This window comes from Aethalodelphis obliquidens, unplaced genomic scaffold (genome assembly GCF_003676395.1).
Source record: "Aethalodelphis obliquidens isolate GAN/ISIS:26980383/991018 unplaced genomic scaffold, ASM367639v1 scaffold6, whole genome shotgun sequence".
Taxonomy (NCBI): Eukaryota; Metazoa; Chordata; class Mammalia; order Artiodactyla; family Delphinidae; genus Aethalodelphis; species Aethalodelphis obliquidens.
In genome coordinates, this window is record NW_020837950.1 from 11,133,742 (window position 1) to 11,154,734 (window position 20,993).

The 20,993-nt window shown below is 37.8% G+C and overlaps 1 protein-coding gene across 1 annotated transcript in view; it reads right to left on the minus strand.

Annotated features, from left to right (window-relative positions):
* Nucleotides 1–20,993, minus strand: part of NSUN7 (NOP2/Sun RNA methyltransferase family member 7) — a 64,087-nt gene that overhangs the window by 6,443 nt on the left and 36,651 nt on the right. Inside the window, exons 9-10 of the mRNA XM_027103104.1 lie at nucleotides 17,152–17,253; nucleotides 15,259–15,376 (exon numbers count right to left, since the gene is read on the minus strand). Of these exons, the coding sequence (XP_026958905.1) occupies nucleotides 15,259–15,376; nucleotides 17,152–17,253 (220 nt within the window). The remainder of the gene's footprint in view (nucleotides 1–15,258; nucleotides 15,377–17,151; nucleotides 17,254–20,993) is intronic.

Sequence of the window (20,993 nt, forward strand, 5' to 3'; positions counted from 1 at the left end):
TCTCTAAATAGAAGAGAAGCAAGAATGTATAGAAAAGAGAAAATCACAATTGGAAAGGACTAGGACTTCCAATACTATGTTGAGTAGAAGTGGTGAGAGTGGGCATCCTTGTCTTGTTCCAGATTTTAGTAGGAATGCTTTCAGTGCTTCCTGCTAAATGGCATCGGTGCCACTTATGGCATCGGTGGCTTATTTAAATCACTTAAGTCAGTACACAGATTTTTTAAAAATCAAAACATTTTTGTGAAAACGATGACAATGAACAGCAAAAGGATAAACATGAAGATGTAAAAGAGGACATCAAAATCATAAAATGTGGGGCAGGAAAGTAAGAAAATGTAGATTCTTTTTTTTTCAGATGTGTTTGAGCCTATATGACTATCAGTCTAAAGCAAGTAGATATAGGAAGGGGTTAACATACTTGAAAAACAGAATAACCACAAATCAAAAACACAATAGATTCACAAAAACCAAAAAGAACACAAGCATAAAATAAAAGGAAATCATCAAACCACAAAAAGCACAACAAAAGGAAAAAGAAAGGAACAAAGAAACACAGAATCAACTGGTAAACAAGGTTTAAAATGGCAATAAATACGTATCTATCAATAATTACCTTAAATGTCAATGGACTAAATGCTCCAATCAAAAGACACAGAGTGGTGGACTGGATTAAAAAACAAAAGCCTACAATATGCTGCCTACAAGAGACCCACTTTAGGGCAGGAGACACACATAGATTGAAAGTGAGGGGATGGAAAAAGATATTTCATGCAAATAAAAATGACAAGTAGGGGTCACAATACTCATATCAGACAAAACAGACTTCAAAACAAAGGCCATAAAGAAAGATAAAGATATATTACTATATAATGATAAAAGGATCAATACAAGAAGAGAATTTTACACTCATTAACATATATGCACCTAATACAGAAGCACCCAAATATATAAAACAAATACTAACAGACATAAAGGGAGAAATTGACAGGAATACAATAATAGTAGGAGACTTTAACATCCCACTCATATCAATGGAAATATCTTCTAGACAGAAAATCAATACGGCAACACAGATCCTAAATGATAAAATTGAACAGTTAGACTTAACTGATATTTTCAGGACATGACAACTAAAAAAAAGCAGAATACACATTCTTTTCAAGTGCACATGGAACATTCTCTAGGGCTGACCATATACTAGGGCACAAAACAAGCCTCAACAAATTGAAGAGTATAGAAATTATCTCAAACATCTTTTCTGACAACAGTGGCATGAAACTAGAAATCAACCACAGAAAAAGAAATGAGAAAAAAACGACTACATGGAGACTAAACAACATGCTATTAAAAAAACAGTGGGTCAATGACAAAATCAAAGAGGAAATTAAAAAATACCTTGAGACAAATGACAAAGAAAACACAACCAAACAAAATCTATAGGATGCAGCAAAAACAGTTCTTAGAGAGAAGTTCATAGTGATACAGGCCTTCCTCAAGAAACAACAAAAACCCAAATAAATAACCTAATCTACCACCTAAAAGAATTACAAAAAGAACAAACAAAACATAAAGTCAGCAGAAAGAAGGAAATAATAAAGATCAGAGAGGGAATAAATAAAATAGAGATTACAAAACTACAGAAAAAAAAAATAAAACCAAGAGCTGGTTTGCTGAAATTGTAAACAAAATTGACAAACCTCTGAACAGGCTCACCAAGAAGAAAAGAGAGAGAACCCAAATAAACAAAATAAGAAATGAAAAAGGAGGGACTTTCCTGGTGGTGTAGTGGTTAAGAATCCACCTGCCAATGCAGGGGGCATGAGTTTGATCCCTGGTCTGGGAAGATCCCACTTGCCACGGAGCAACTAAGCCCGTGCGCCACAACTACTGAGCCTGCGCTCTACAGCCTGCAAGCCACAACTACTGAAGTCCGTGTGCCTAGAGCCCATGCTCCTCAACAAGAGAAGCCACCACAATGAGAAACCCATGCACCGCAACAAAGAGTGGCCCCCGCTCGCTGCAATTAGAGAAGGCCCGCACGCAGCAACGAAGACCCAACACAGCCAAAAATAAATAACAAAATAAAAATAAATAAATTTATTTTTAAAAAAAGAAATGAAAAAGGAGAAATCTCAACTGATACCACAGAAATACAAAAAAAAAAAAAAAACAAGAAAAAAAACAGAGAATACTGTGAAAATTATATGCCAACAAATTCAACAACCTAGATGAAATGGACAAGTTTTTAGAAACATAGAGCCCACTAAAACTGAATCAAGAAGAAACAGATAATTTGAACAGACTGACCTCTAGAAGTGAAATAGAACCTGTAATTTTAAAACCCTCTACAAACAAAAGTCCAGGACCAGATGGCTTCACAGGCAAATTCTACCAAACATACAAAGAAGAACTTTTACCAATACTTCTCAAACTCTTCCAAATGATTCAAGAGGAGGGAACACTCTCAAAGACATTCTATGAAGCCACCATCACCCTGATACCAAAACCAGACAAAGATAGCACCAAAAAAGAAAATTAGAGGCCAAAATCTTTGATGAATATAGATGCAAAAATTCTCAACAAAATACTAGCAACCCGAGTCCGATATACATAAAAAAGATCATACACCACGACCAAGTGGGATTCATCCCAAGTTCATAAGGATGGTTCAACAAATGCAATTCAATCAATAAGATACACCACACCAACAAAATAAAAGACAGAAACCACATGATCATCTCAATAGATGCAGAAAAAGCATTTGACAAAATTAACATCAATTCATGATAAAAACTCTTACCAAAGTGGGTATAGAGGGAACGTATCTCAACATAATAGCAAAATTATTACAAACCCACAGCCAACAGAATACTCAATGGTGAAAAACTGAAAGGCTTCCTGCTAAAATCTGGAACAAGACAAGGATGCCACTCTCACCACTTCTACACAACATAGTATTGGAAGTCCTAGGCCCAGCAATCAGACAAGAAAAAAATGAAAAGTATCCAAATTGGAAGGGAAGAAGTAAAATTGTTATTATATGCAGATAACATGATACTATATATAGAAAACCCTAAAGACTCCACACAAAAACTACTAGAACTGATAAATGAATTCATCAAGGTAGCAGGATACAAGATTAATATACAGAAATCGGTTGCATTTCTTTACACTAACAATGAAATATCAGAAAGGGAATGTAAAAAAACAATACCTTTTAAAATCACACCAAAAAAAATAAAATAGGAATAAACTTGACCAAGGAGGTGAAAGACTTATATGCTGAGAATTATAAAACATTAATAAAGAAAATTAAAGATGATTCAAAGAAACAGAAAGATATCCCATGCTCTTGGATTGGAAGAATTAATATGGTTAAAATGGCCATACTACCCAAAGCAGTCTACAGAATTAATGCGATCCCTATCAAATTACCCATGACATTTTACACAGAACTAAAACAAATAATTCCAAAATTTATATGGAACCATAAAAGACCCAGAATTGCCAAAGCAATCCTGAGGAAAAAGAACAAAGCAGGAGGGGACTTCCCTGGTGGTACAGTGGTTAAGAATCTGCCTGCCAATGCAGGGGACATGAGTTCGATCCCTGGTCTGGGAAGCTCCCACATGCCGTGGAGCAACTAAGCCCATGTGCCACAACTACTGAGCCTGCGCTCTAGAGCCCACAAGCCACAACTACTGAGTCCACGTGCCACAACTACTGAAGCCCGCGTGCCTAGAGCCTGTGCTCTACAACAAGAGAAGCCACCGCAGTGAGAAGCCCGTGCACCACAATGAAGAGTAGCTCCCACTCGCCACAACTAGAGAAAGCCTGCGCACAGCAACAAAGACCCAACACAGCCATAGATAGATAGATAGATAGATAGATAAATACATAAATAAAATTTTAAAAGAAGAACAAAGCAGGAGGCATAACTGTCCCAGACTTCAGACAATACTACTAAGCTACAGTAATCAAAACAGTGTGGTACTGGCACAAAAACAGATATATGGTCAATGGAACAGAATACAGAGCCCAGAAATAAACCCACACACCTATAGGTAAATAATCTTCGACAAAGGAGGCAAGAATATACAATGGGAAAAGGACAGTCTCTTCAGCAAGTGGTGCTGGGAAAGTTGGACAGCCACACGTAAATCAATAAAGTTAGAACACACCCTCGCACCATACACAAAAAGTAACTCAAAATGGCCTAAAGACTTAAACATAAGACATGACACCATAAAACTCCTAGAAGAGAACATAGGGAAAGCATTCTCTGACATAAATCATACCAATGTTTTCTTAGGTCAGACTCCCAAGGCAATAGAAATAAAAAAATAAATAAACAAATGGGACCTAATCAAACTTACAAGCTTTTGCACAGCAAGGGAAGCCGTTAAGAAAATGAAAAGACAACCTACTGAATGGGAGAAAATATTTGCAAACAATGCAGCCAACAAGGACTTAATTTCCAAAATATACAAACAGCTCATACAACTCAACAACAAACAACCCAATCGAAAAATTGGCAGATCTTAATAGACATTTCTCCAAAGAAGACATACAGATGGCCAGTAGGTACAGGAAAAGATGCTCAACATTTCTAATTATTAGAGAAATGCAAATCAAAACTACTTGAGTACCACCTCTCACTGGTCAGAACGGCCATCATTAAAAAAATCTACAAATAACAAATGCTGGAGAGAGTGTGAAGAAAAGAGAACCCTCCTACACTGTTAGTGGGAATGTAAGTTGGTGCAGCCACTGTGGAAAACAGTATGGAGGTTCCTTAAAAAAGGAAAAATAGAAGGGAATTCCCTGGCGGTCCAGTGGTTACGACTCCACACTTTCACTGCTGAGGGCCCAGGTTCGATCCCTTGTCAGGGAACTAAGATCCCACAAGCCGTGTGGCGCAGTCAAAAAAAAAAAAAAAACCTAAAAACAGAATTACCATATGATCCAGCAATCCCAATCCTGGGCATATATCCAGACAAAACTATAATTCAAAAAGATACACACACCCTATGTTCAGAGCAGCACTATTCACAACAGCCAAGACATGGAAATAACATAAATGTCCACTGACAGATGAATGGATAAAGAAGATGTGGTACATATATATGCAATGGAATACTACTCAGCCATAAAAAAGAATGAAATAGGACTTTCCTGGTGGTGCAGTGGTTAAGAATCTGCCTGCCAATGCAGGGGGTACAGTTCCGAGCCCTGATCCGGGAAGATTCCACATGCCACGGAGCAACTAAGCCCGTGTGCCACAACTACTGAGCCTGTGCTCTAGAGCCCTCAAGCCACAACTACTGAGCCCGTGTGCCACAACTACTGAAGCCCGCGCGCCTAGAGCCCGTGCTCCACAACAAGAGAAGCCACTGCAATGAGAAGCCCGCGCACCGCAACGAAGAGTAGCCCCCACTCACCACAACTAGAGAAAGCCTGCACGCAGCAACAAAGACCCAACGCAGCCAAAAAAAAAGAACAAAATAATGCCATTTGCAGCTAGAGATTATCATGCTAAGTGAAGTCAGAAAGAGAAAGACAAATACCATATGATATCACTTATATGTGGAATCTAAAATATGACACAATTGAACCTATTTATGAAACAGAAACAAACTCATAGACATAGAGAACAGACTTGTGGTTGCCAAGAGGGAAGGGGGGTGGGGGAGGGATGGAGTGGGAAGCTGGGGTTAGCAGATGTAAGCTATTATATATAGAATGGATAAACAACAAGGTCCTACTGTATAGCACAGGGAACTATATTCAATATCCTGTGATAAACCATAATAGAAAAGAATATTTTTTAAAAAGAATGTATATATATGTATAACTGAATCAGTTTGCTGTACAGCAGAAATTAACACAACATTGTAAAGTCAACCATACGTCAATAAAAAACAGAATGTCAAAGCAGTACAATACTATTATAAAATAAAAGCTCTAGTATTTCACATTAGCTCATAGTTTATTATACTTCCCAAGTTTCCCATCTTTAAACAACTATGCCAAGAACCTTTCAATATATTAAAAACTCTTCCCCAAGTCACCAATATGTTAATTAAAAGGCTTCCATTATCAAAACAGGTAAATATGTATAGTAATCACAAACGTATAATCCAAAAAAATCCTTTACCTCCACATGTCAGAATACAAAAAGTACGACTTCCTTCTTTTGGTTACTTTTTGCACAATTACAATATAAAAATATGGCCTATCACTACATTATTCTTCTCAATCACTTTTGAGATTAACAGATGACTTATGTGGTGTTCAAGAAAGTACATACCAAAGAAAAGACTTTGTGTCAGAAATACAAAAATCTCTAATCACTAATATGTTTAAACTAAAATTTTAGTTTTTATATTTAATATTTAATTTTTCATTCAATAGTAAATGGTTCATTCATAAACAATAATTGTTATAGTCCCATGCTTTTATAAATAAAACATGTAATCAAAGGAATAAATAATTTTCCACAAAAGTTAAAATATCAGGAACTCTTATTAATAATTTTGTATGTTATATTCTGAAGTTTAAAACCATTTCAAATTTATATTTATTCACTCATTTGCCTACTATGCGAAAAACACATAAATAAAATATTAGCTCTCTTAAATAGTTTACAATTTAGTTGGAGAAACTAATTGGTATACAATAATATAAAGAAGACCACATACGAATGCTGAGCCAAGTAGAGACAAAATTATGTAGAAATACAGAATAAGGTACAATTAATTGTGGCCATGGGAGATAGCAAATATGAAAACTTCACAGAGGAAGGAGCATTGGTGCTATGTCTTGAAGAATAAGTAGGTTTCCAATAAGGCAAAGACGGGATTCTAGACAGAAAGAAGAACATGAACAAAAGCACAAGTGTCATGAAGATGTATGTTCAGGGAACAGCAAGTATTTCCATGTGGCTGAGGTAGAGAGTGAGTAAGAGGATGTAGAGGTCACTTAGGATGTGGGCAGACATACATGACCTCAAATGACATGCCAAGGAGTCTGGCCAATAGTGGTGCTTAATAAAATGTTTGTGCTGAACTAAGCTGAAATATAATAGCTGTGTAGGTTCTACACAGCTAGTCACTCCTCTTACCAACCCTGTAACCAACAAACTGAATTTCTGAAGCCTATCCGTCTATGTTCTCTACACAAATAGAAAGCATCAAAAAAAATAATTCACTTATATATTAAATAAAGAATACTCACTGAAAATAATTATTTCTTACCAATGTAAGGTTTGGATTTTTGTCACTTAGATATATCTAGCACCTAGAAAAGTGCCTGGTATATAGTAGGTATTCAACAAATATTTAATAGACCATGATATATTTTAGCTACATACATGTTATCTTTTCTAATAGCAATAATAATCCATAATCAATACTGGTAAAGTTACCATACAGAAATTGGCCCTGCATAACAAAATGATCTTCAAACCCCAACTTACAGTCTATTTCTTTGAATAATAAAATAACTTAATACCCAGAGTCCAACTCATACCTGACTTAGATGATGACATTTGGGAATTTTTGAGTTGGTGATACTTAAATGAGATTTTGGATTTAGAATTGATCTTGGAATGGGTGAAGACTTGAGAATGTTGGAGTGAGATAAATGTATTTTGTGTATGAAACAGACATCAATTTTAGGGGGCCAGAGAGTGGACTATTGTGGGTTCAATAGTGTCCCCCCCACCAAATTCATGTCCACCCGAAACTCCAGAATGTGACCTTATTTGGAAATAGGGTCTTAGCAAAGGAGCTAATACTGGAGTAGGATAAACCCTAGGTCCAATATTGGTGTCCCTACAAGAAGAGAGGATATACAGAGACACACAGGGAAGAAGACCATATGATGGAGGCAGAGATTGGAGTGATGAAGCTACAAGCCAAGGAGCACCAAGGATTGTTAACAAACACCAGAAGCTGGAAGAGAGTCACAGAATAGATTCCCTCTCAGAGGCCCTAGAGGGAATCACCCCTGCCAACTACTTGATTTTGGACTTCTGGTCTCCAGAACTGCGAGAGAATCAATTTCTGTTGTTACAAGTCAACAAGTTTAGGATAATTTATTGTGGCAGCTCAGGCAAATAATACACATGGAAAAAGGAATTTTGCAGATGTAATTAAGGCTCAAATTAGTTAACCTTAAGCTATGGGTATTATCTCAGTGGACCTGACCTAATCACAGGAGCCATCCAGGTCTACAGGTTAGAGACAGAAGAAATCAGAGATTCAAAGCACGAGCAGAGTATAATGCACTATTGTTGGCTTGAAGATGGAGGAATAGCAAGTGGCAAGGAATGAATGTGGTCTCTAGAAGCAGAGAGCAATCTTGGATTGACAGCCAGCAAAGAAACAAGGACCTCAGTCCCACTACCACAAGAGTGAGGATGGAAGCAAATTTTCCCCCAGAGTCTCCATCAAAGAATTCATCAGGCTGACATCCTGAGCAGAGAATCCATCCATGCCATCCAGATAACTGACCTACAGAACTCTGAGTTAATTAACAGGTACTGTCTTCAACTGCTACATTTGTGGTAATTTCTTAAGCATAAATAGAAAGCTAATACACAATGGCTCACATTTAGTGAGGAGAAATGCCAGACTGTCATGGCAGACAGTGGAAGACAGGATTAAAAGCCTCAGAGGAGTGAGCTTGCTTCAATGGATGTACTATTAGGGCTCAAGAACTCTCCAGAGGACTATGTTGAGAGGAGGGCCCAGAAGATACACATTTTATCAGAGCAACAAGGAGTGTGCTGCTGGGAGGGCACTAGCAGCACTCATGAGTTCACTGGTGGCTTCCCTCCCTAGGCCAGGGCTGACAGTAGGAGAGGCCATTATAGAACTGGGCTCACTGAGAGCAATGAGAATAAAGATCCTGAAACAACAGAGGCGAAGTGGGCAAAGTACCCATCAGAAGCCAGGTGTATGTGATTACTGATTACCTTAATGAGCACCAAGGCTAGAAGAGCAATCCAATCCCACTCATGCACTGTTTATCTTCCCTATACTCCACCTTTACTAGTAACAGAAAATCAAAACACAGAATACAACCTATCAGGACCTAACCTTCAAGCTCACAGACTGTTCACTATTAGAAAATATTTAGCATTAATTCACCACCATGTTAAAATGTCAGATGAGAAAAAACATTTGATCATATCATTAAATGCTGCAAAGGCTTTTGATAAAACTAGGCATCCATTAGTGATTTTAAAAATCTCTTATTACGATCCTGGCATAAGCATAGACATACAGATCAATGAAACAGAATTGAGAGGCCAGAAATAAGCCCATTCATCTATGATCAACTGATTTTCAACAGGGGTGCCAAGACCATTCACTGTAGAAAGAATAGTCTCTTCAACAAACGGTGCTGGGACAACTGGATATCCACATGCAAAGGAATGAAGTTGGACCCCTACCTCATAACATATACAAAAATTAATCAAAATGGATAACAGACATAAACGTAAGAGCTAAGATTACAAAATGGTTGGAAGAAAACATAGGCATAATGCTTCATGACCTTGCATTAAATAACAGTTTCTTAGATATGATACCTAAAGCACAAGCAATAAAATAAAAAACAAATAAATCGGACTTCTTCAACATTATAAACTTTTATGCATCAAAGGACATTATCAAGAAAGTAAAAAGACAGCCCACAAATGGGAGATAATAATTGCAAGTTATATATGTGATAAGGGTATGATATACAAAACATATAAGGGAGTCTTACAATTCAACAATAAAAAAGACAAATACAGTCATCCCTTGGTATGAAGGGGATTGGTTCCAGGACACCCCTTGGATACCAAGATCCACAGATGCTCAAATACCTTATATAAAATGGTGTAGTATTTGCATATAACCTAAGCACATGCTCCTGTATACTTTAAATTATCTCTAGACTACTCATAATACCTAATACAATGTAAATGCTATGTAAATAGTTGCAGCAAATTCAAGTTTTGCTTTTTGTAAATTGCTGGAATTTTTTTCCAAATATTTTCAATCTGTAGTTGGTTGAATCCTCAGATGTGGACCCCTCAGACATGGAAGGCCAATTGTAACACAATTTTTTTTAATAAATTTACTTATTGTATTTATTTATTTTTGGCTGCGTTGGGTCTTCGTTGCTGCTCATGGGCTTTCTCTAGTTGCAGCAAGCTGGGGCTACTCTTCGTTGCAGTGTGCAGGCTTCTTGTTGCGGTGGCTTCTCTTATTGTGGAGCATGGGCTCTAGGCACGAGGGCTTCAGCAGCTGTGGCATGTGGGCTCAGTAGTTGTGGCTCGCGGGCTCTAGAGCACAGGCTCAGTAGTTGTGGCACATGGGCTTAGTTGCTCCACAGCATGTGGGATCTTCCTGGACCAGGGCTCGAACTCGTGTCCCCTGCCTTGGCAGGCGGATTCTTAACCAGTGCGCCACAAGGGAAGTCCCATAATACAGTCTTTAAATGGGCAAAGAACCTGAAGACATTGTCCAAAGAAGATATATAAATAGTTAATAAGCACATGAAAAGAAGCTCAACATCATTAGTTCCCAGGAAAATTCAAATCAAAACCACAGTGACCAAGACTGGCCAAGATGGCAGAGTAGTAAGACTCTGAGCTCACTTCTTCTCACAAGCACACCAAAATCACAACTATTTGCAGAACAACCATTGATGAAAAAGTCTGGTACCTACCAGAAAAGATCTTCTACAACTAAAGACATAAAGAAAGAGCCCCAAGACAGGTAGGAGGGGAAGACTTGAAATAGAGCTAAGTTCCATAACCCCAGGTGGGTGACCCACAAATTGGAGAATAATTATATCGCAGAGGTTCTCCCACAAGAGTGACAGTTATGAGCGCCACGTCAGGCTCCCCAGCCTGGGGGTCTGGCACCAGGAAGACAAGGGCATTTGGCCTTGAAGGCCAGTGGGACTTAATTTCGGGAATCCCACAGGACTGGGAGAAATAGAGACTTCACTCTTAAATGGCACACACAAAATCTCACATGTTCTGGAACCCAGGGAAAAAGCAGTAATTTGATAGGAGCCTGGGCCAGGCCTATCTGCTGGTCTTGCAGAGTCTCTCAGAGAGGTGAGGGGCGGCTGCACTCACCCTGGGTGCACAGACACTGGTGGCAGCCATTCTTGGGAGTTCCTTCTACCACATGGATGCTGATACTGGCAAACACCATTGTGGAATCCTCCCTCTAGCTCATTAGCACCAAGACCTGGCCCCACACAACCCAACAGCCTTTAGGTGCCAGTGCTGGGACAAATCAGGCCAAGCAACTAATTGGGTGGGATACAGCACCACCCATCAGCAGACAGACTGCCTAAAGACCTCCACATCTGCCTCTGGACACAGCCGTGCCCAATAGAGGGCCCAGGGCCCATTTCCACCCACCAGTGAGCAAGCACCAGCCCCAGAATCCTCTGGGCCTTGGCTCCTCTAGCCTCTGGACCAGGCTGACCCAACGTGGGCAGACACCAGATGCAAGAAAACCACAATCCCACAGCCTGCAAACCTATTCTGTCCAGACCAGGCCAGACCCTGCCCTGGGACCAGCTGGGCCCTGGCCCTGCCCATTAACAGGCCAACACAAGCTTCAGGACACCCCAGACTCTGTACCCAACTGTGTCAAGATCTGCTCCCCTTCCCTACCTCACCCCCAGCCATGTTATATCAGCTCTGGGATGTCTGGGCCCTGCAACCAGACTCCAGGACCTGGCTCTTGATGTCAGTAGTCCAGCACTAACCCTAGGACCCAGCTTCAACCACCAGTGGGTGGGTATCCCATAGATTTTGTAAGGTTGTGTTTTCATTTTCATTTGTCTTGAGGCATTTCCTCATTTCTTCTTTGATTTCATTGTTGATCCATTGGTTTCTTAGTAGCATGTTGTTTAGTCTCCATGCGTTCATTCTTTTTCTGTTTTTCTTTCTGTGGTTGATTTCTGGTTTCATACTGTTGTGGTCAGATAAGATGTTTCAAATAATTTCTATCCTTTTAAATTTGTTGAGGTTTTTTTTTTATGACCTAGTATGTGGTCTATCCTAGAGAACATTCCATGTGCCCTTGAAAAGAATCTGTATTCTGGCTTTTTTGGAAGTAGTGTTCTGTAGATATCAATTAAGTCCTACTGATCTACTGTGTCATTTAGAACCTCTGTTGCCTTACTGATTTTTTGTCTGGATGATCTGTCCATTGATGTCAATGGGGTGTTAAGGTCTACTATTATTGTATTATTGTCAGTTTCTCCCTTTGTATCTGTTAGTATTTTCAAAGAACTTATACCTACCCGTCTCAAACTATTCCAAAAAATTGAAGAGGGAACACTCCCAAATTCATTCTGAAGCCACCATCACCCTGATACCAAAACCAGACAAAAACACTACAAAAAATGAAAACCACAGGCCAATATCTTTGATGAATATAGATGCAAAAATCTTCAAAACAAGATATTAGCAAACAAAATCCAACAATATGTGAAAAGGATAATACACCATGATCAAGCTGTAATCATTCCAGGGTAGCAAGGAGAGCTCAATATACGCAATCAGTCAATGTGATGATACACCACGTTAACAAAAGGAAAGACAAAAACCACATGATCATCTCAATAGACAGAAAAAGCATTTGACAAAATTCAACACCCATTCTTGATAAAAACTGTCACAGAAGTGGGTATAGGGGGAACATATTTCAACATAATAAAAGCCATTTATGACAAACCCACAGCCAACATAATACTGAACAGTGAAAAGCTGAACGCCTTCCCACTAAATTTAGGAACAAGACAAGGATGCCCAGTTTCACCACTTCTACTCAACATAGTATTGGAAGTCCTAGCCCCAACAATCAGATAAGAAAAAGAAATGAAAGGTATCCAAATTGGAAGGGAAGAGGTAAAATTGTCACTATTTGGAGATGACATGATACTCTATATAGAGAACCCTAAAGTCTCCACACAAAAACTATGAGAATAAATGAATTCAGCAAGGTAGTAGGATACAATATTAATATACAGAAATTTGTTGCATTTCTTTACACTAATAATGAAATTTCAGAAAGTAAAAAAAAAATCCTGTTTAAAACTGCGTCAAAAAAAATACCTAGGAATAAACTCAATCAAGGCAGTAAACACCTATATGCTGAAGACTATAAAACTTTGATAAAGAAACTGAAGATGATTCAAAGAAATGAAAAGATATCCCATGCACTTGGATTGGAAGAATTAATATTTTTAAAATGGCCATACTACTCAAAGCAATCTACAGATTTAATGCAATCCTTATCAAAATACCCATGACATTTTTCACAGAACTAAAACAAATAATCCTAAAATGTATATGGAACAACAAAAGGCCCAGAATTATCAAAGCAATCCTGACGGAAAAGAACAAAGCAGGAGGCATAACCCTCCAGACTTCAGACTATACTACAAAGTTACAGTAATCAAAACAGTGTGCTGTTGGCACAAAAACAGACATACAGTTCAGTGGAACAGAACAGACAGCCCAGAAATAAACCCACACACCTATGATCAATTAATCTTTGACAAAACAGGCAAGAATATACAATGGAGAAAAGACAGTCTCTCTTGAAGACTTGTTGATGTGGTATTGGGAAAGCTGGACAGCTACCTGTAAATCAATGAAATTACAACACTCTCTCACACCACACACAAAAATAAACTCAAAATGGTTTAAAGACCTAAATATAAGATTTGACACCATAAAACTCCGAGAAGAGAACATAGGCAAAACATTCTCTGACATAAACTGTAGCAGTATTTTCTTAGATCAGCCTCCCAACGCAATAGAAATAAAAACAAAAATAAACAAATGGGACCTAATCAAACTTACAAGCTTTTGCACAGCAAGGGAAACCATTAAAAAAATGAAAAGACAACCTAAGGAATGGGAGAAAATATTTGCAAACAATGCAACCAACAAGGACTTAATTTCCAAAATATACAAACAGCTCATACAATTTAACAACAAAAAAACAAACAACCCAATCGAAAAACTGGCAGAAGACCTTAATAGACATTTCTCCAAAGAAGACATACAGATGGCCAGTAGGCACATGAAAAGACGATCAATGTTGCTAATTATTACAGAAATGCAAATCAAAACCACAATGAAGCATCACCTCACACTGGTCAGAATGGCTGTCATCAAAAAGTCTACACATAATAAATGCTAGAGAGGGTGTGGAGATGTTCCTCTATTTTTGCCATATTACATTCTTAGAACCTTATCCCTGACAGACAAATCAAGAGTCATCCACACTAACGATTTTGGTCATATACCTGAAATAATTCTCTTTGCCACTAGATGGAGATTTAGTTAATGCTGTGTTGAGAAGCTGGCAGAAAAAAGGTTGGCTGTTAGCTACCAACAAGAATTACTAAATAAGGAAGCAAAGTAAGAAGGGAAATACGGATGTGGTTACAAACATGTCCACCTGTGAACTGGCAAAGGAAAAATATCTAATTAAAAGGAGAGAGCAAACCATATACATATTAAGATGCTACTATAAGAATTACAGTAAAAGTTCAGAACAGGAGAAATAAGTAAAAAATAGGAGACATTTTAAAATACCTTATTAACTGTCACAGTCTTGAAGAACTAATTGGTATCATATAGTAATCTTAAATATACTCCTTATCTTGACGTCCAGAGTTTGGATGGAGTATTACTGTTTTTCTTCTCTGCCCCTAGTTTATTATAGCATTTTACCCAGAAGCTACTATGGCTATTCAAGCTATTCTTATCTTAGTCCTTGTGGGTACCAAAGGCTAAATGGGTCTAAGAAACATGTTTTCAGATAATAAACATCCAATTTTCTCTCTATTTTCTAAGGTTATTTTATACTCTTACTTTTCTTCTACTGAAGCACAGATGTATCTAAAACTCAGGGTATAAAGTTTATACTCAATTTATCCAGAAATTAATCAAGTCTAAGCCCAAATGCCTTTAGCCTTATTTAACAATAACAACAAAAACAAGAATCTTTTAGTGTACAAGAGAATGCACATGCCAAGCCATTGTAAAGGCTTTACAGAATCTACTTTCAAGTTGTAAGAAGTTAGGCTATTTGGTCATATTAAAGTCTAATAAAAAGGAACTGAAACGTCTTCTACTTCTAACTCAGAAAATCAAAATTTTTCACTTTCAAAAATATTTGGTTGAGGTGTTTAGAAGAATCCTTCCTTTCTTACCTATAAGATTGTACTTTAGTCCCGTGGTCTTGAAATTCCAGTGCTTTCTTAACAACAGCTTCATTTTCTTCTGGATAAACTGAATATGTGCAGTAAACAACTGCTTGAGCTCTAGTAACTACATTTAAAGAAGATGGAATTAATATAATGACCCCAGTAACAATCCTAAACAAATCTGTTATGTTTTCAAACGTCTGTCTGTACTAATACCACATGGTTTTGATAGGAATTATTTCTATAGATGCTTGCATGGCTCCCCTTTAAAGCATGTATTAGGAATGTAGGCTGTGGCCAATAAATAAAATAAATCTAACTGGATTGTATGGAAATCTAATCAAATGTGACCAACCTAATTACAAACACAAACAAATAAATACTGCAGATTACCATAAGCTTGACACTCCCAGCTATTCTTCCACAAGCCATATCACGTAACTAGTTAAAAGGACTCTAGAAACAGACAGACTTAGATGTGAATCCCAATTCTGTAACTTACTGCTGTATGAACCTGGGAAAATTACTTAACTCTCCAATTCTTCAACTGTAAAATGAGGTAATCTTATTACCTGCAACTCACTCACTTATTCACACTTACTGAGCACCTACTATGTGCTAGGCAGTGTTCTCACCATTCAATATACACACACAAAAATCCCTGCCCCAGGGAGCTTATTTTCTATGTTTCATTGACATAAGACAAATAAATAAGAAAATTAGGGAACTCCCTGGTGGTCCAGTGGTTAGGACTCAGCGCTCTCATTGCCAGAGGCCCAGGTTCGATCCCTGGTTGGGGAACTAAGATCCTGCAAGCCAAGCAGTGGCACAGCCCAAGTAAAAATACACACACACACACACACACACACACACACACACACACACACACATATAGCATTAGAAAGTGACAAATGCTATAGAGCAAATCAAAGCAGATACAGAGGACAGTTAGTTTCAAAAGATTATCCTGCAATTTTAAATAGAGTAATCAGAGAAAGAAGTTTAAAAATGCATTATTTATCAACTTCCTCATCTTCCAATCAACTCATTTCATAGATCATATACATACTATCATATTCAAATAAATATTTTTAATAACATCAATTAAAGGGGCAGAACTCCTCTGTGTTTTCTATTTTGCCTTATTTCTACTTCACATATGTTATATCTTCATATATTAAATCATCTATACCCTATACTTACCTTTGAGCCTTTGGAGGTCAGGATTTATCCACACTCATATCCCTAACAACCAGCTTAATATCTGACCCAGAGTAGGCATTTGATAAACATGCACTGAATTAATTAAAGTTTATATAATTTCTCAGAGACTTCTAGATTTCCATATCTATGTGTGGAAGGGCATTGGTACTCAACATCTAAATGGTACTCAAAATCTAAATGCAGTGATTGAAGCAATAATATAAATACTTAAAGAGCCTTGTTACTCAGACTTAAAGAGATCTAGCCTTTATCTGTAATTGCATCTCTCTGTTCTCTTTTTAGTACTAAGAGAAGTAAGAGTTTGATTAAAATTGGGATTATAGAAGAGTTAGGGGCAGGCACAATGACAACGGAAAAATTACATCGAGTAAGAAGCCAAAGAAAAGAAATAAAGAAGATGAAACTGTACAACAATGGATGTATGTAATTATTTTACTTCAGCATTAAAGAAAACTGTAAATTATTCTTGCTAACCTATGTTTAAAATGATAGTAAAGCATATATTTTTGAGAACTAAATTGGTAAAAATAAATATTTTGTTATTTGAAGGAACTGAGTGTTCTGAAAAATTCACTTATGGTTCACACATGATTGCCTGAATATAACAGATAAATGAAGTATTAATGTTTCTAAGATTTACAACATATTTTCATATTACACTGATAACAAACTTACATTTCATTGCATGTGTTAGCTGTTCATATTGCTGTTGAGCAAGAACATGAAGTTTATCTTCTGATGGGCCTCCTTGAGAGAAATCTTTAAGTAAACCTGTATCTAAAAGGAAATAAATGCTTTTAAATATATCACTATTAGATGTTTTTCATATATTGCTATTATCACATTATTTAATATTTTAATCATTTTCCCTATTAATGACAGTTTTCATGGAAAATATTTATCAAAAATAAATAGGCAGGGGACTTGCCTGGTGGCGCAGTGGTTAAGAATCCACCTGCCAATGCGGGGGACACGGGTTCAAGCCCTGGTCTGGGAAGATCCCACATGCCACGGAGCAACTAAGCCCATGCACCACAACTACTGAGCCTGTGCCCTGGAACCCGTGAGCCACAACTACTGAAGCCTGCATGCCACAACTACTGAAGCCTACGTGCCTAGAGCCCATGCTCCGCAACAAGAGAAGCCACTGCAATGAGAAGCCCATGCATCACAATGAAGAACAGCCCCCGCTCGTTGCAACTGGAGAAAGCCCGCACACAGCAACGAAGACCCAACCAAAAATAAATGAATAAAAATAAATAAATTTTTTAAAATAAATAAATAGGCAGTATTATAAAATACTGACTTAAAAACTGAATTGATAAAGGTAATTTTGCTTAGTTTTAATATTATTTTTCCTTTTTTCTCCAAGTTCTTATGATATAGTCACCCAACCAGCCAAAATAAGTCATTTAGGTATAAAAAACAAAATACAGTCAGTCTGGGTACTAATAGAGGAAAAAAAGATTTATTTTCCAAGGTAGAAACTGATGGGCTATAGTCAGATCTGAGTAAGAAAGAACACAAAAGGATACAGTTAAAAACATTAACTTACTGAAAGAAATTTTGGAAGAAAAAACTAGAGGGCCCATGTGCAGCAACGAAGACCCAATGCAGCCAAAAATAAATAAATAAAATTAATAAAAAGAAAGAAAGAAACTCTTATAGTAATTCTTTAAATTTCTGAAATTATATATATATATATATATATATATTTTTTTTTTTTTTTTTTGGTGCGCAGGCCTCTCTCTGTTGTGGCCTCTCCCATTGCAGAGCACAGGCTCTGGACGCGCAGGCTCAGCGGCCATGGCTCACAGGCCTAGCCGCTCCGCGGCATGTGGGATTTTCCCGGACCGGGGCACGAACCCGTGTCCCCTGCATCAGCAGGTGGACTCTCAACCACTGCACCACCAGGGAAGCCCCTGAAACTATTTTTAACATATTTCTTGATAATATTAACTAAGATATATTGAATACTACTCTAAATAGATTATTTTATTCAACAACCCTTGAAGCATTATTATTCATTTTAACATTGAAAAAACTGTTCAAGCATACATTAAACAACTTGTCTAAGGTCACATGGCTACTAGTTGAGAGCCAGGTTCTAGCTTGGCAATCTGACCAACCTGCTAATCCCTGTTTTATTTTGCCTCTCAGTAACTCCCTGCAGTACGAAAGCCAACTATTTATACCATATATTTGGCTATTCCCCACTCCAGTAATATCACTAAAGGTTAATTAAACTCCATTTCTTCCCAATTTAGTTTTACACTTTACATTTTTCTCTTTCATCACTTTTTAAAGGACTATTTACCCATTATTATACTCTAAAACCATATCAGCTTACCTTTTCACCCCATTTTAAAATAATTCTAAGTTGTTAGCAGAGATCGACTTCATACATTCCTCAAATATGATAATGTTTATGATAAACATTCTAAAATTGGTTGTAATGTTTTCCAATGTTAAATTGTTTTTCAAACTAATTCATGATTTCTCATGAATCTAAGTCTTTTGGATTCATCCCCACTAAATTTATGACTAATATTTCTACCATAATCACTAGGTCAGCAGTTCCTTATTTGCTCTGGCTATTACCTCATCAAAGTACAGTCTCCTTCAAAACCCTCCTTTTTTCCAGGTTTGCCAAAGACCACTTCTTGGCTTATCCGGTCACCTCTTCAAGGATTTCAAAATATTATCAATATCTAGGAAACTTTTTACTTTCCCTCTTTTTGTCATTTGTAGTTACCTTTGTGCTTCACCCACACCCCAGCCTCTAAATGATTTTTACCTATGGTTTATTTTGTTCTGCATTCCCACTTCAAGATGACCCAGGATAAGGCCAGAGTCTCACAGTAGTTCTAAGTTCTAGTTCTCTTAACTGGAATGCTTATTGTAGCTGCAGCTATTTCGTCCCCTCTTCTTACAAAATCTAATTCTTCTTTGATCATTTCCCAAAGTTAGTATGGGAATTTTCTCAGTCCACCATACTCCCATCTGAGTTGGTTAGTCTTGGAAAGAAATTTTCTGTAGCAAGACAGAATTCCACATAGTTCAGTATAAGCCCAGTTAAAAATTTTGTGGTATACTGCAGGGGTCCCCAACCCCCAGCCACGGACCACTAGTGGTCCGTGGCCTGTTAGGAACTGGGCCACACAGCAGGAGGTGAGCAGTGGGCGAGAGAGTGAAGCTTCATCTGTATTTACAGCCTCTCCCCGTCACTCACATTACGACCTGAGCTCCACCTCCCGTCAGATCAGGGGCAGCATTAGATTCTCATAGGAATGTGAACCCTACTGTGAACTGCACATGCGAGGGATCTAGGTTGCGTGGTCCTTAAGAGAATCTAATGCCTGATGATCTGAGGTGGAGCTGAGGCAGTGATGCTAGCGCTGGGGAGCGGCTACAAATACAGATTATCATTAGCAGAGAGGTTTGACTGCACAGAGACCATAATAAATCAATTGCTTGCAGACTCATATCAAATCCCTATCAGTTATACAGATTGTCAACAAACACATGAAAGAATGCTCAACATCATTAATCATTAGAGAAATGCAAATCAAAACTACGAATGCGATATCATCTCACACAGGTCAGAATGGCCATCATCAAAAAATCTACAAACAATAAATGCTGGAGAGGGTGTGGAGAAAAGGGAACCCTCTTGCACTGTTGGTGGGAATGTAAATTGATACAGCCACTATGGAGAACAGTATGGAGGTTCCTTAAAAAACTAAAAACAGAACTACCATACGACCCAGCAATCCCTCTACTGGGCATATACCCTGAGAAAACCATAATTCAAAAAGAGTCATGTACCAAAATGTTCATTGCAGCTCTATTTACAACAGCCAGGACATGGAAGCAACCTAAGTGTCCATCAACAGATGAATGGATAAAGAAGATGTGGCACATACATACAATGGAATATTACTCAGCCATAAAAAGAAACGAAATTGAGTTATTTGTAGTGAGGTGGATGGACTTAGAGTTTGTCATACAGAGTAAAGTAAGAGAAAAACAAATACCATATGCTAACACATATATATGGAATCTAAGAAAAAAAAAAAAGGTCACGAAGAACCTAGAGGTAAGACAGGAATAAAGACGCAGACCTACTAGAGAATGGACTTGAGGATATGGGGAGAGGGAAGCGTAAGCTGTGACAAAGTGAGAGAGTGGCATGGACATATATACACTACCAAACGTAAAATAGCTAGTGGGAAGCAGCCGCATAGCACAGGGAGATCAGCTCGGTGCTTTGTGACCACTTAGAGGGGTGGGATAGGGAGGGTGGGAGGGAGGGAGACGCAAGAGGGAAGAGATATGGGAACATATGTATAACTGATTCACTTTGCTATAAAGCAGAAACTAACACAGCATTGTAAAGCAATTATACTCCAATAAAGATGTTAAAAAAAAAAATCCCTATCAGTGAGTGGCAAGTGACAATTAAGCTGCATCTTACGGAGTAGACTGGACATAAGCAACACACTTCGGGTGTCACT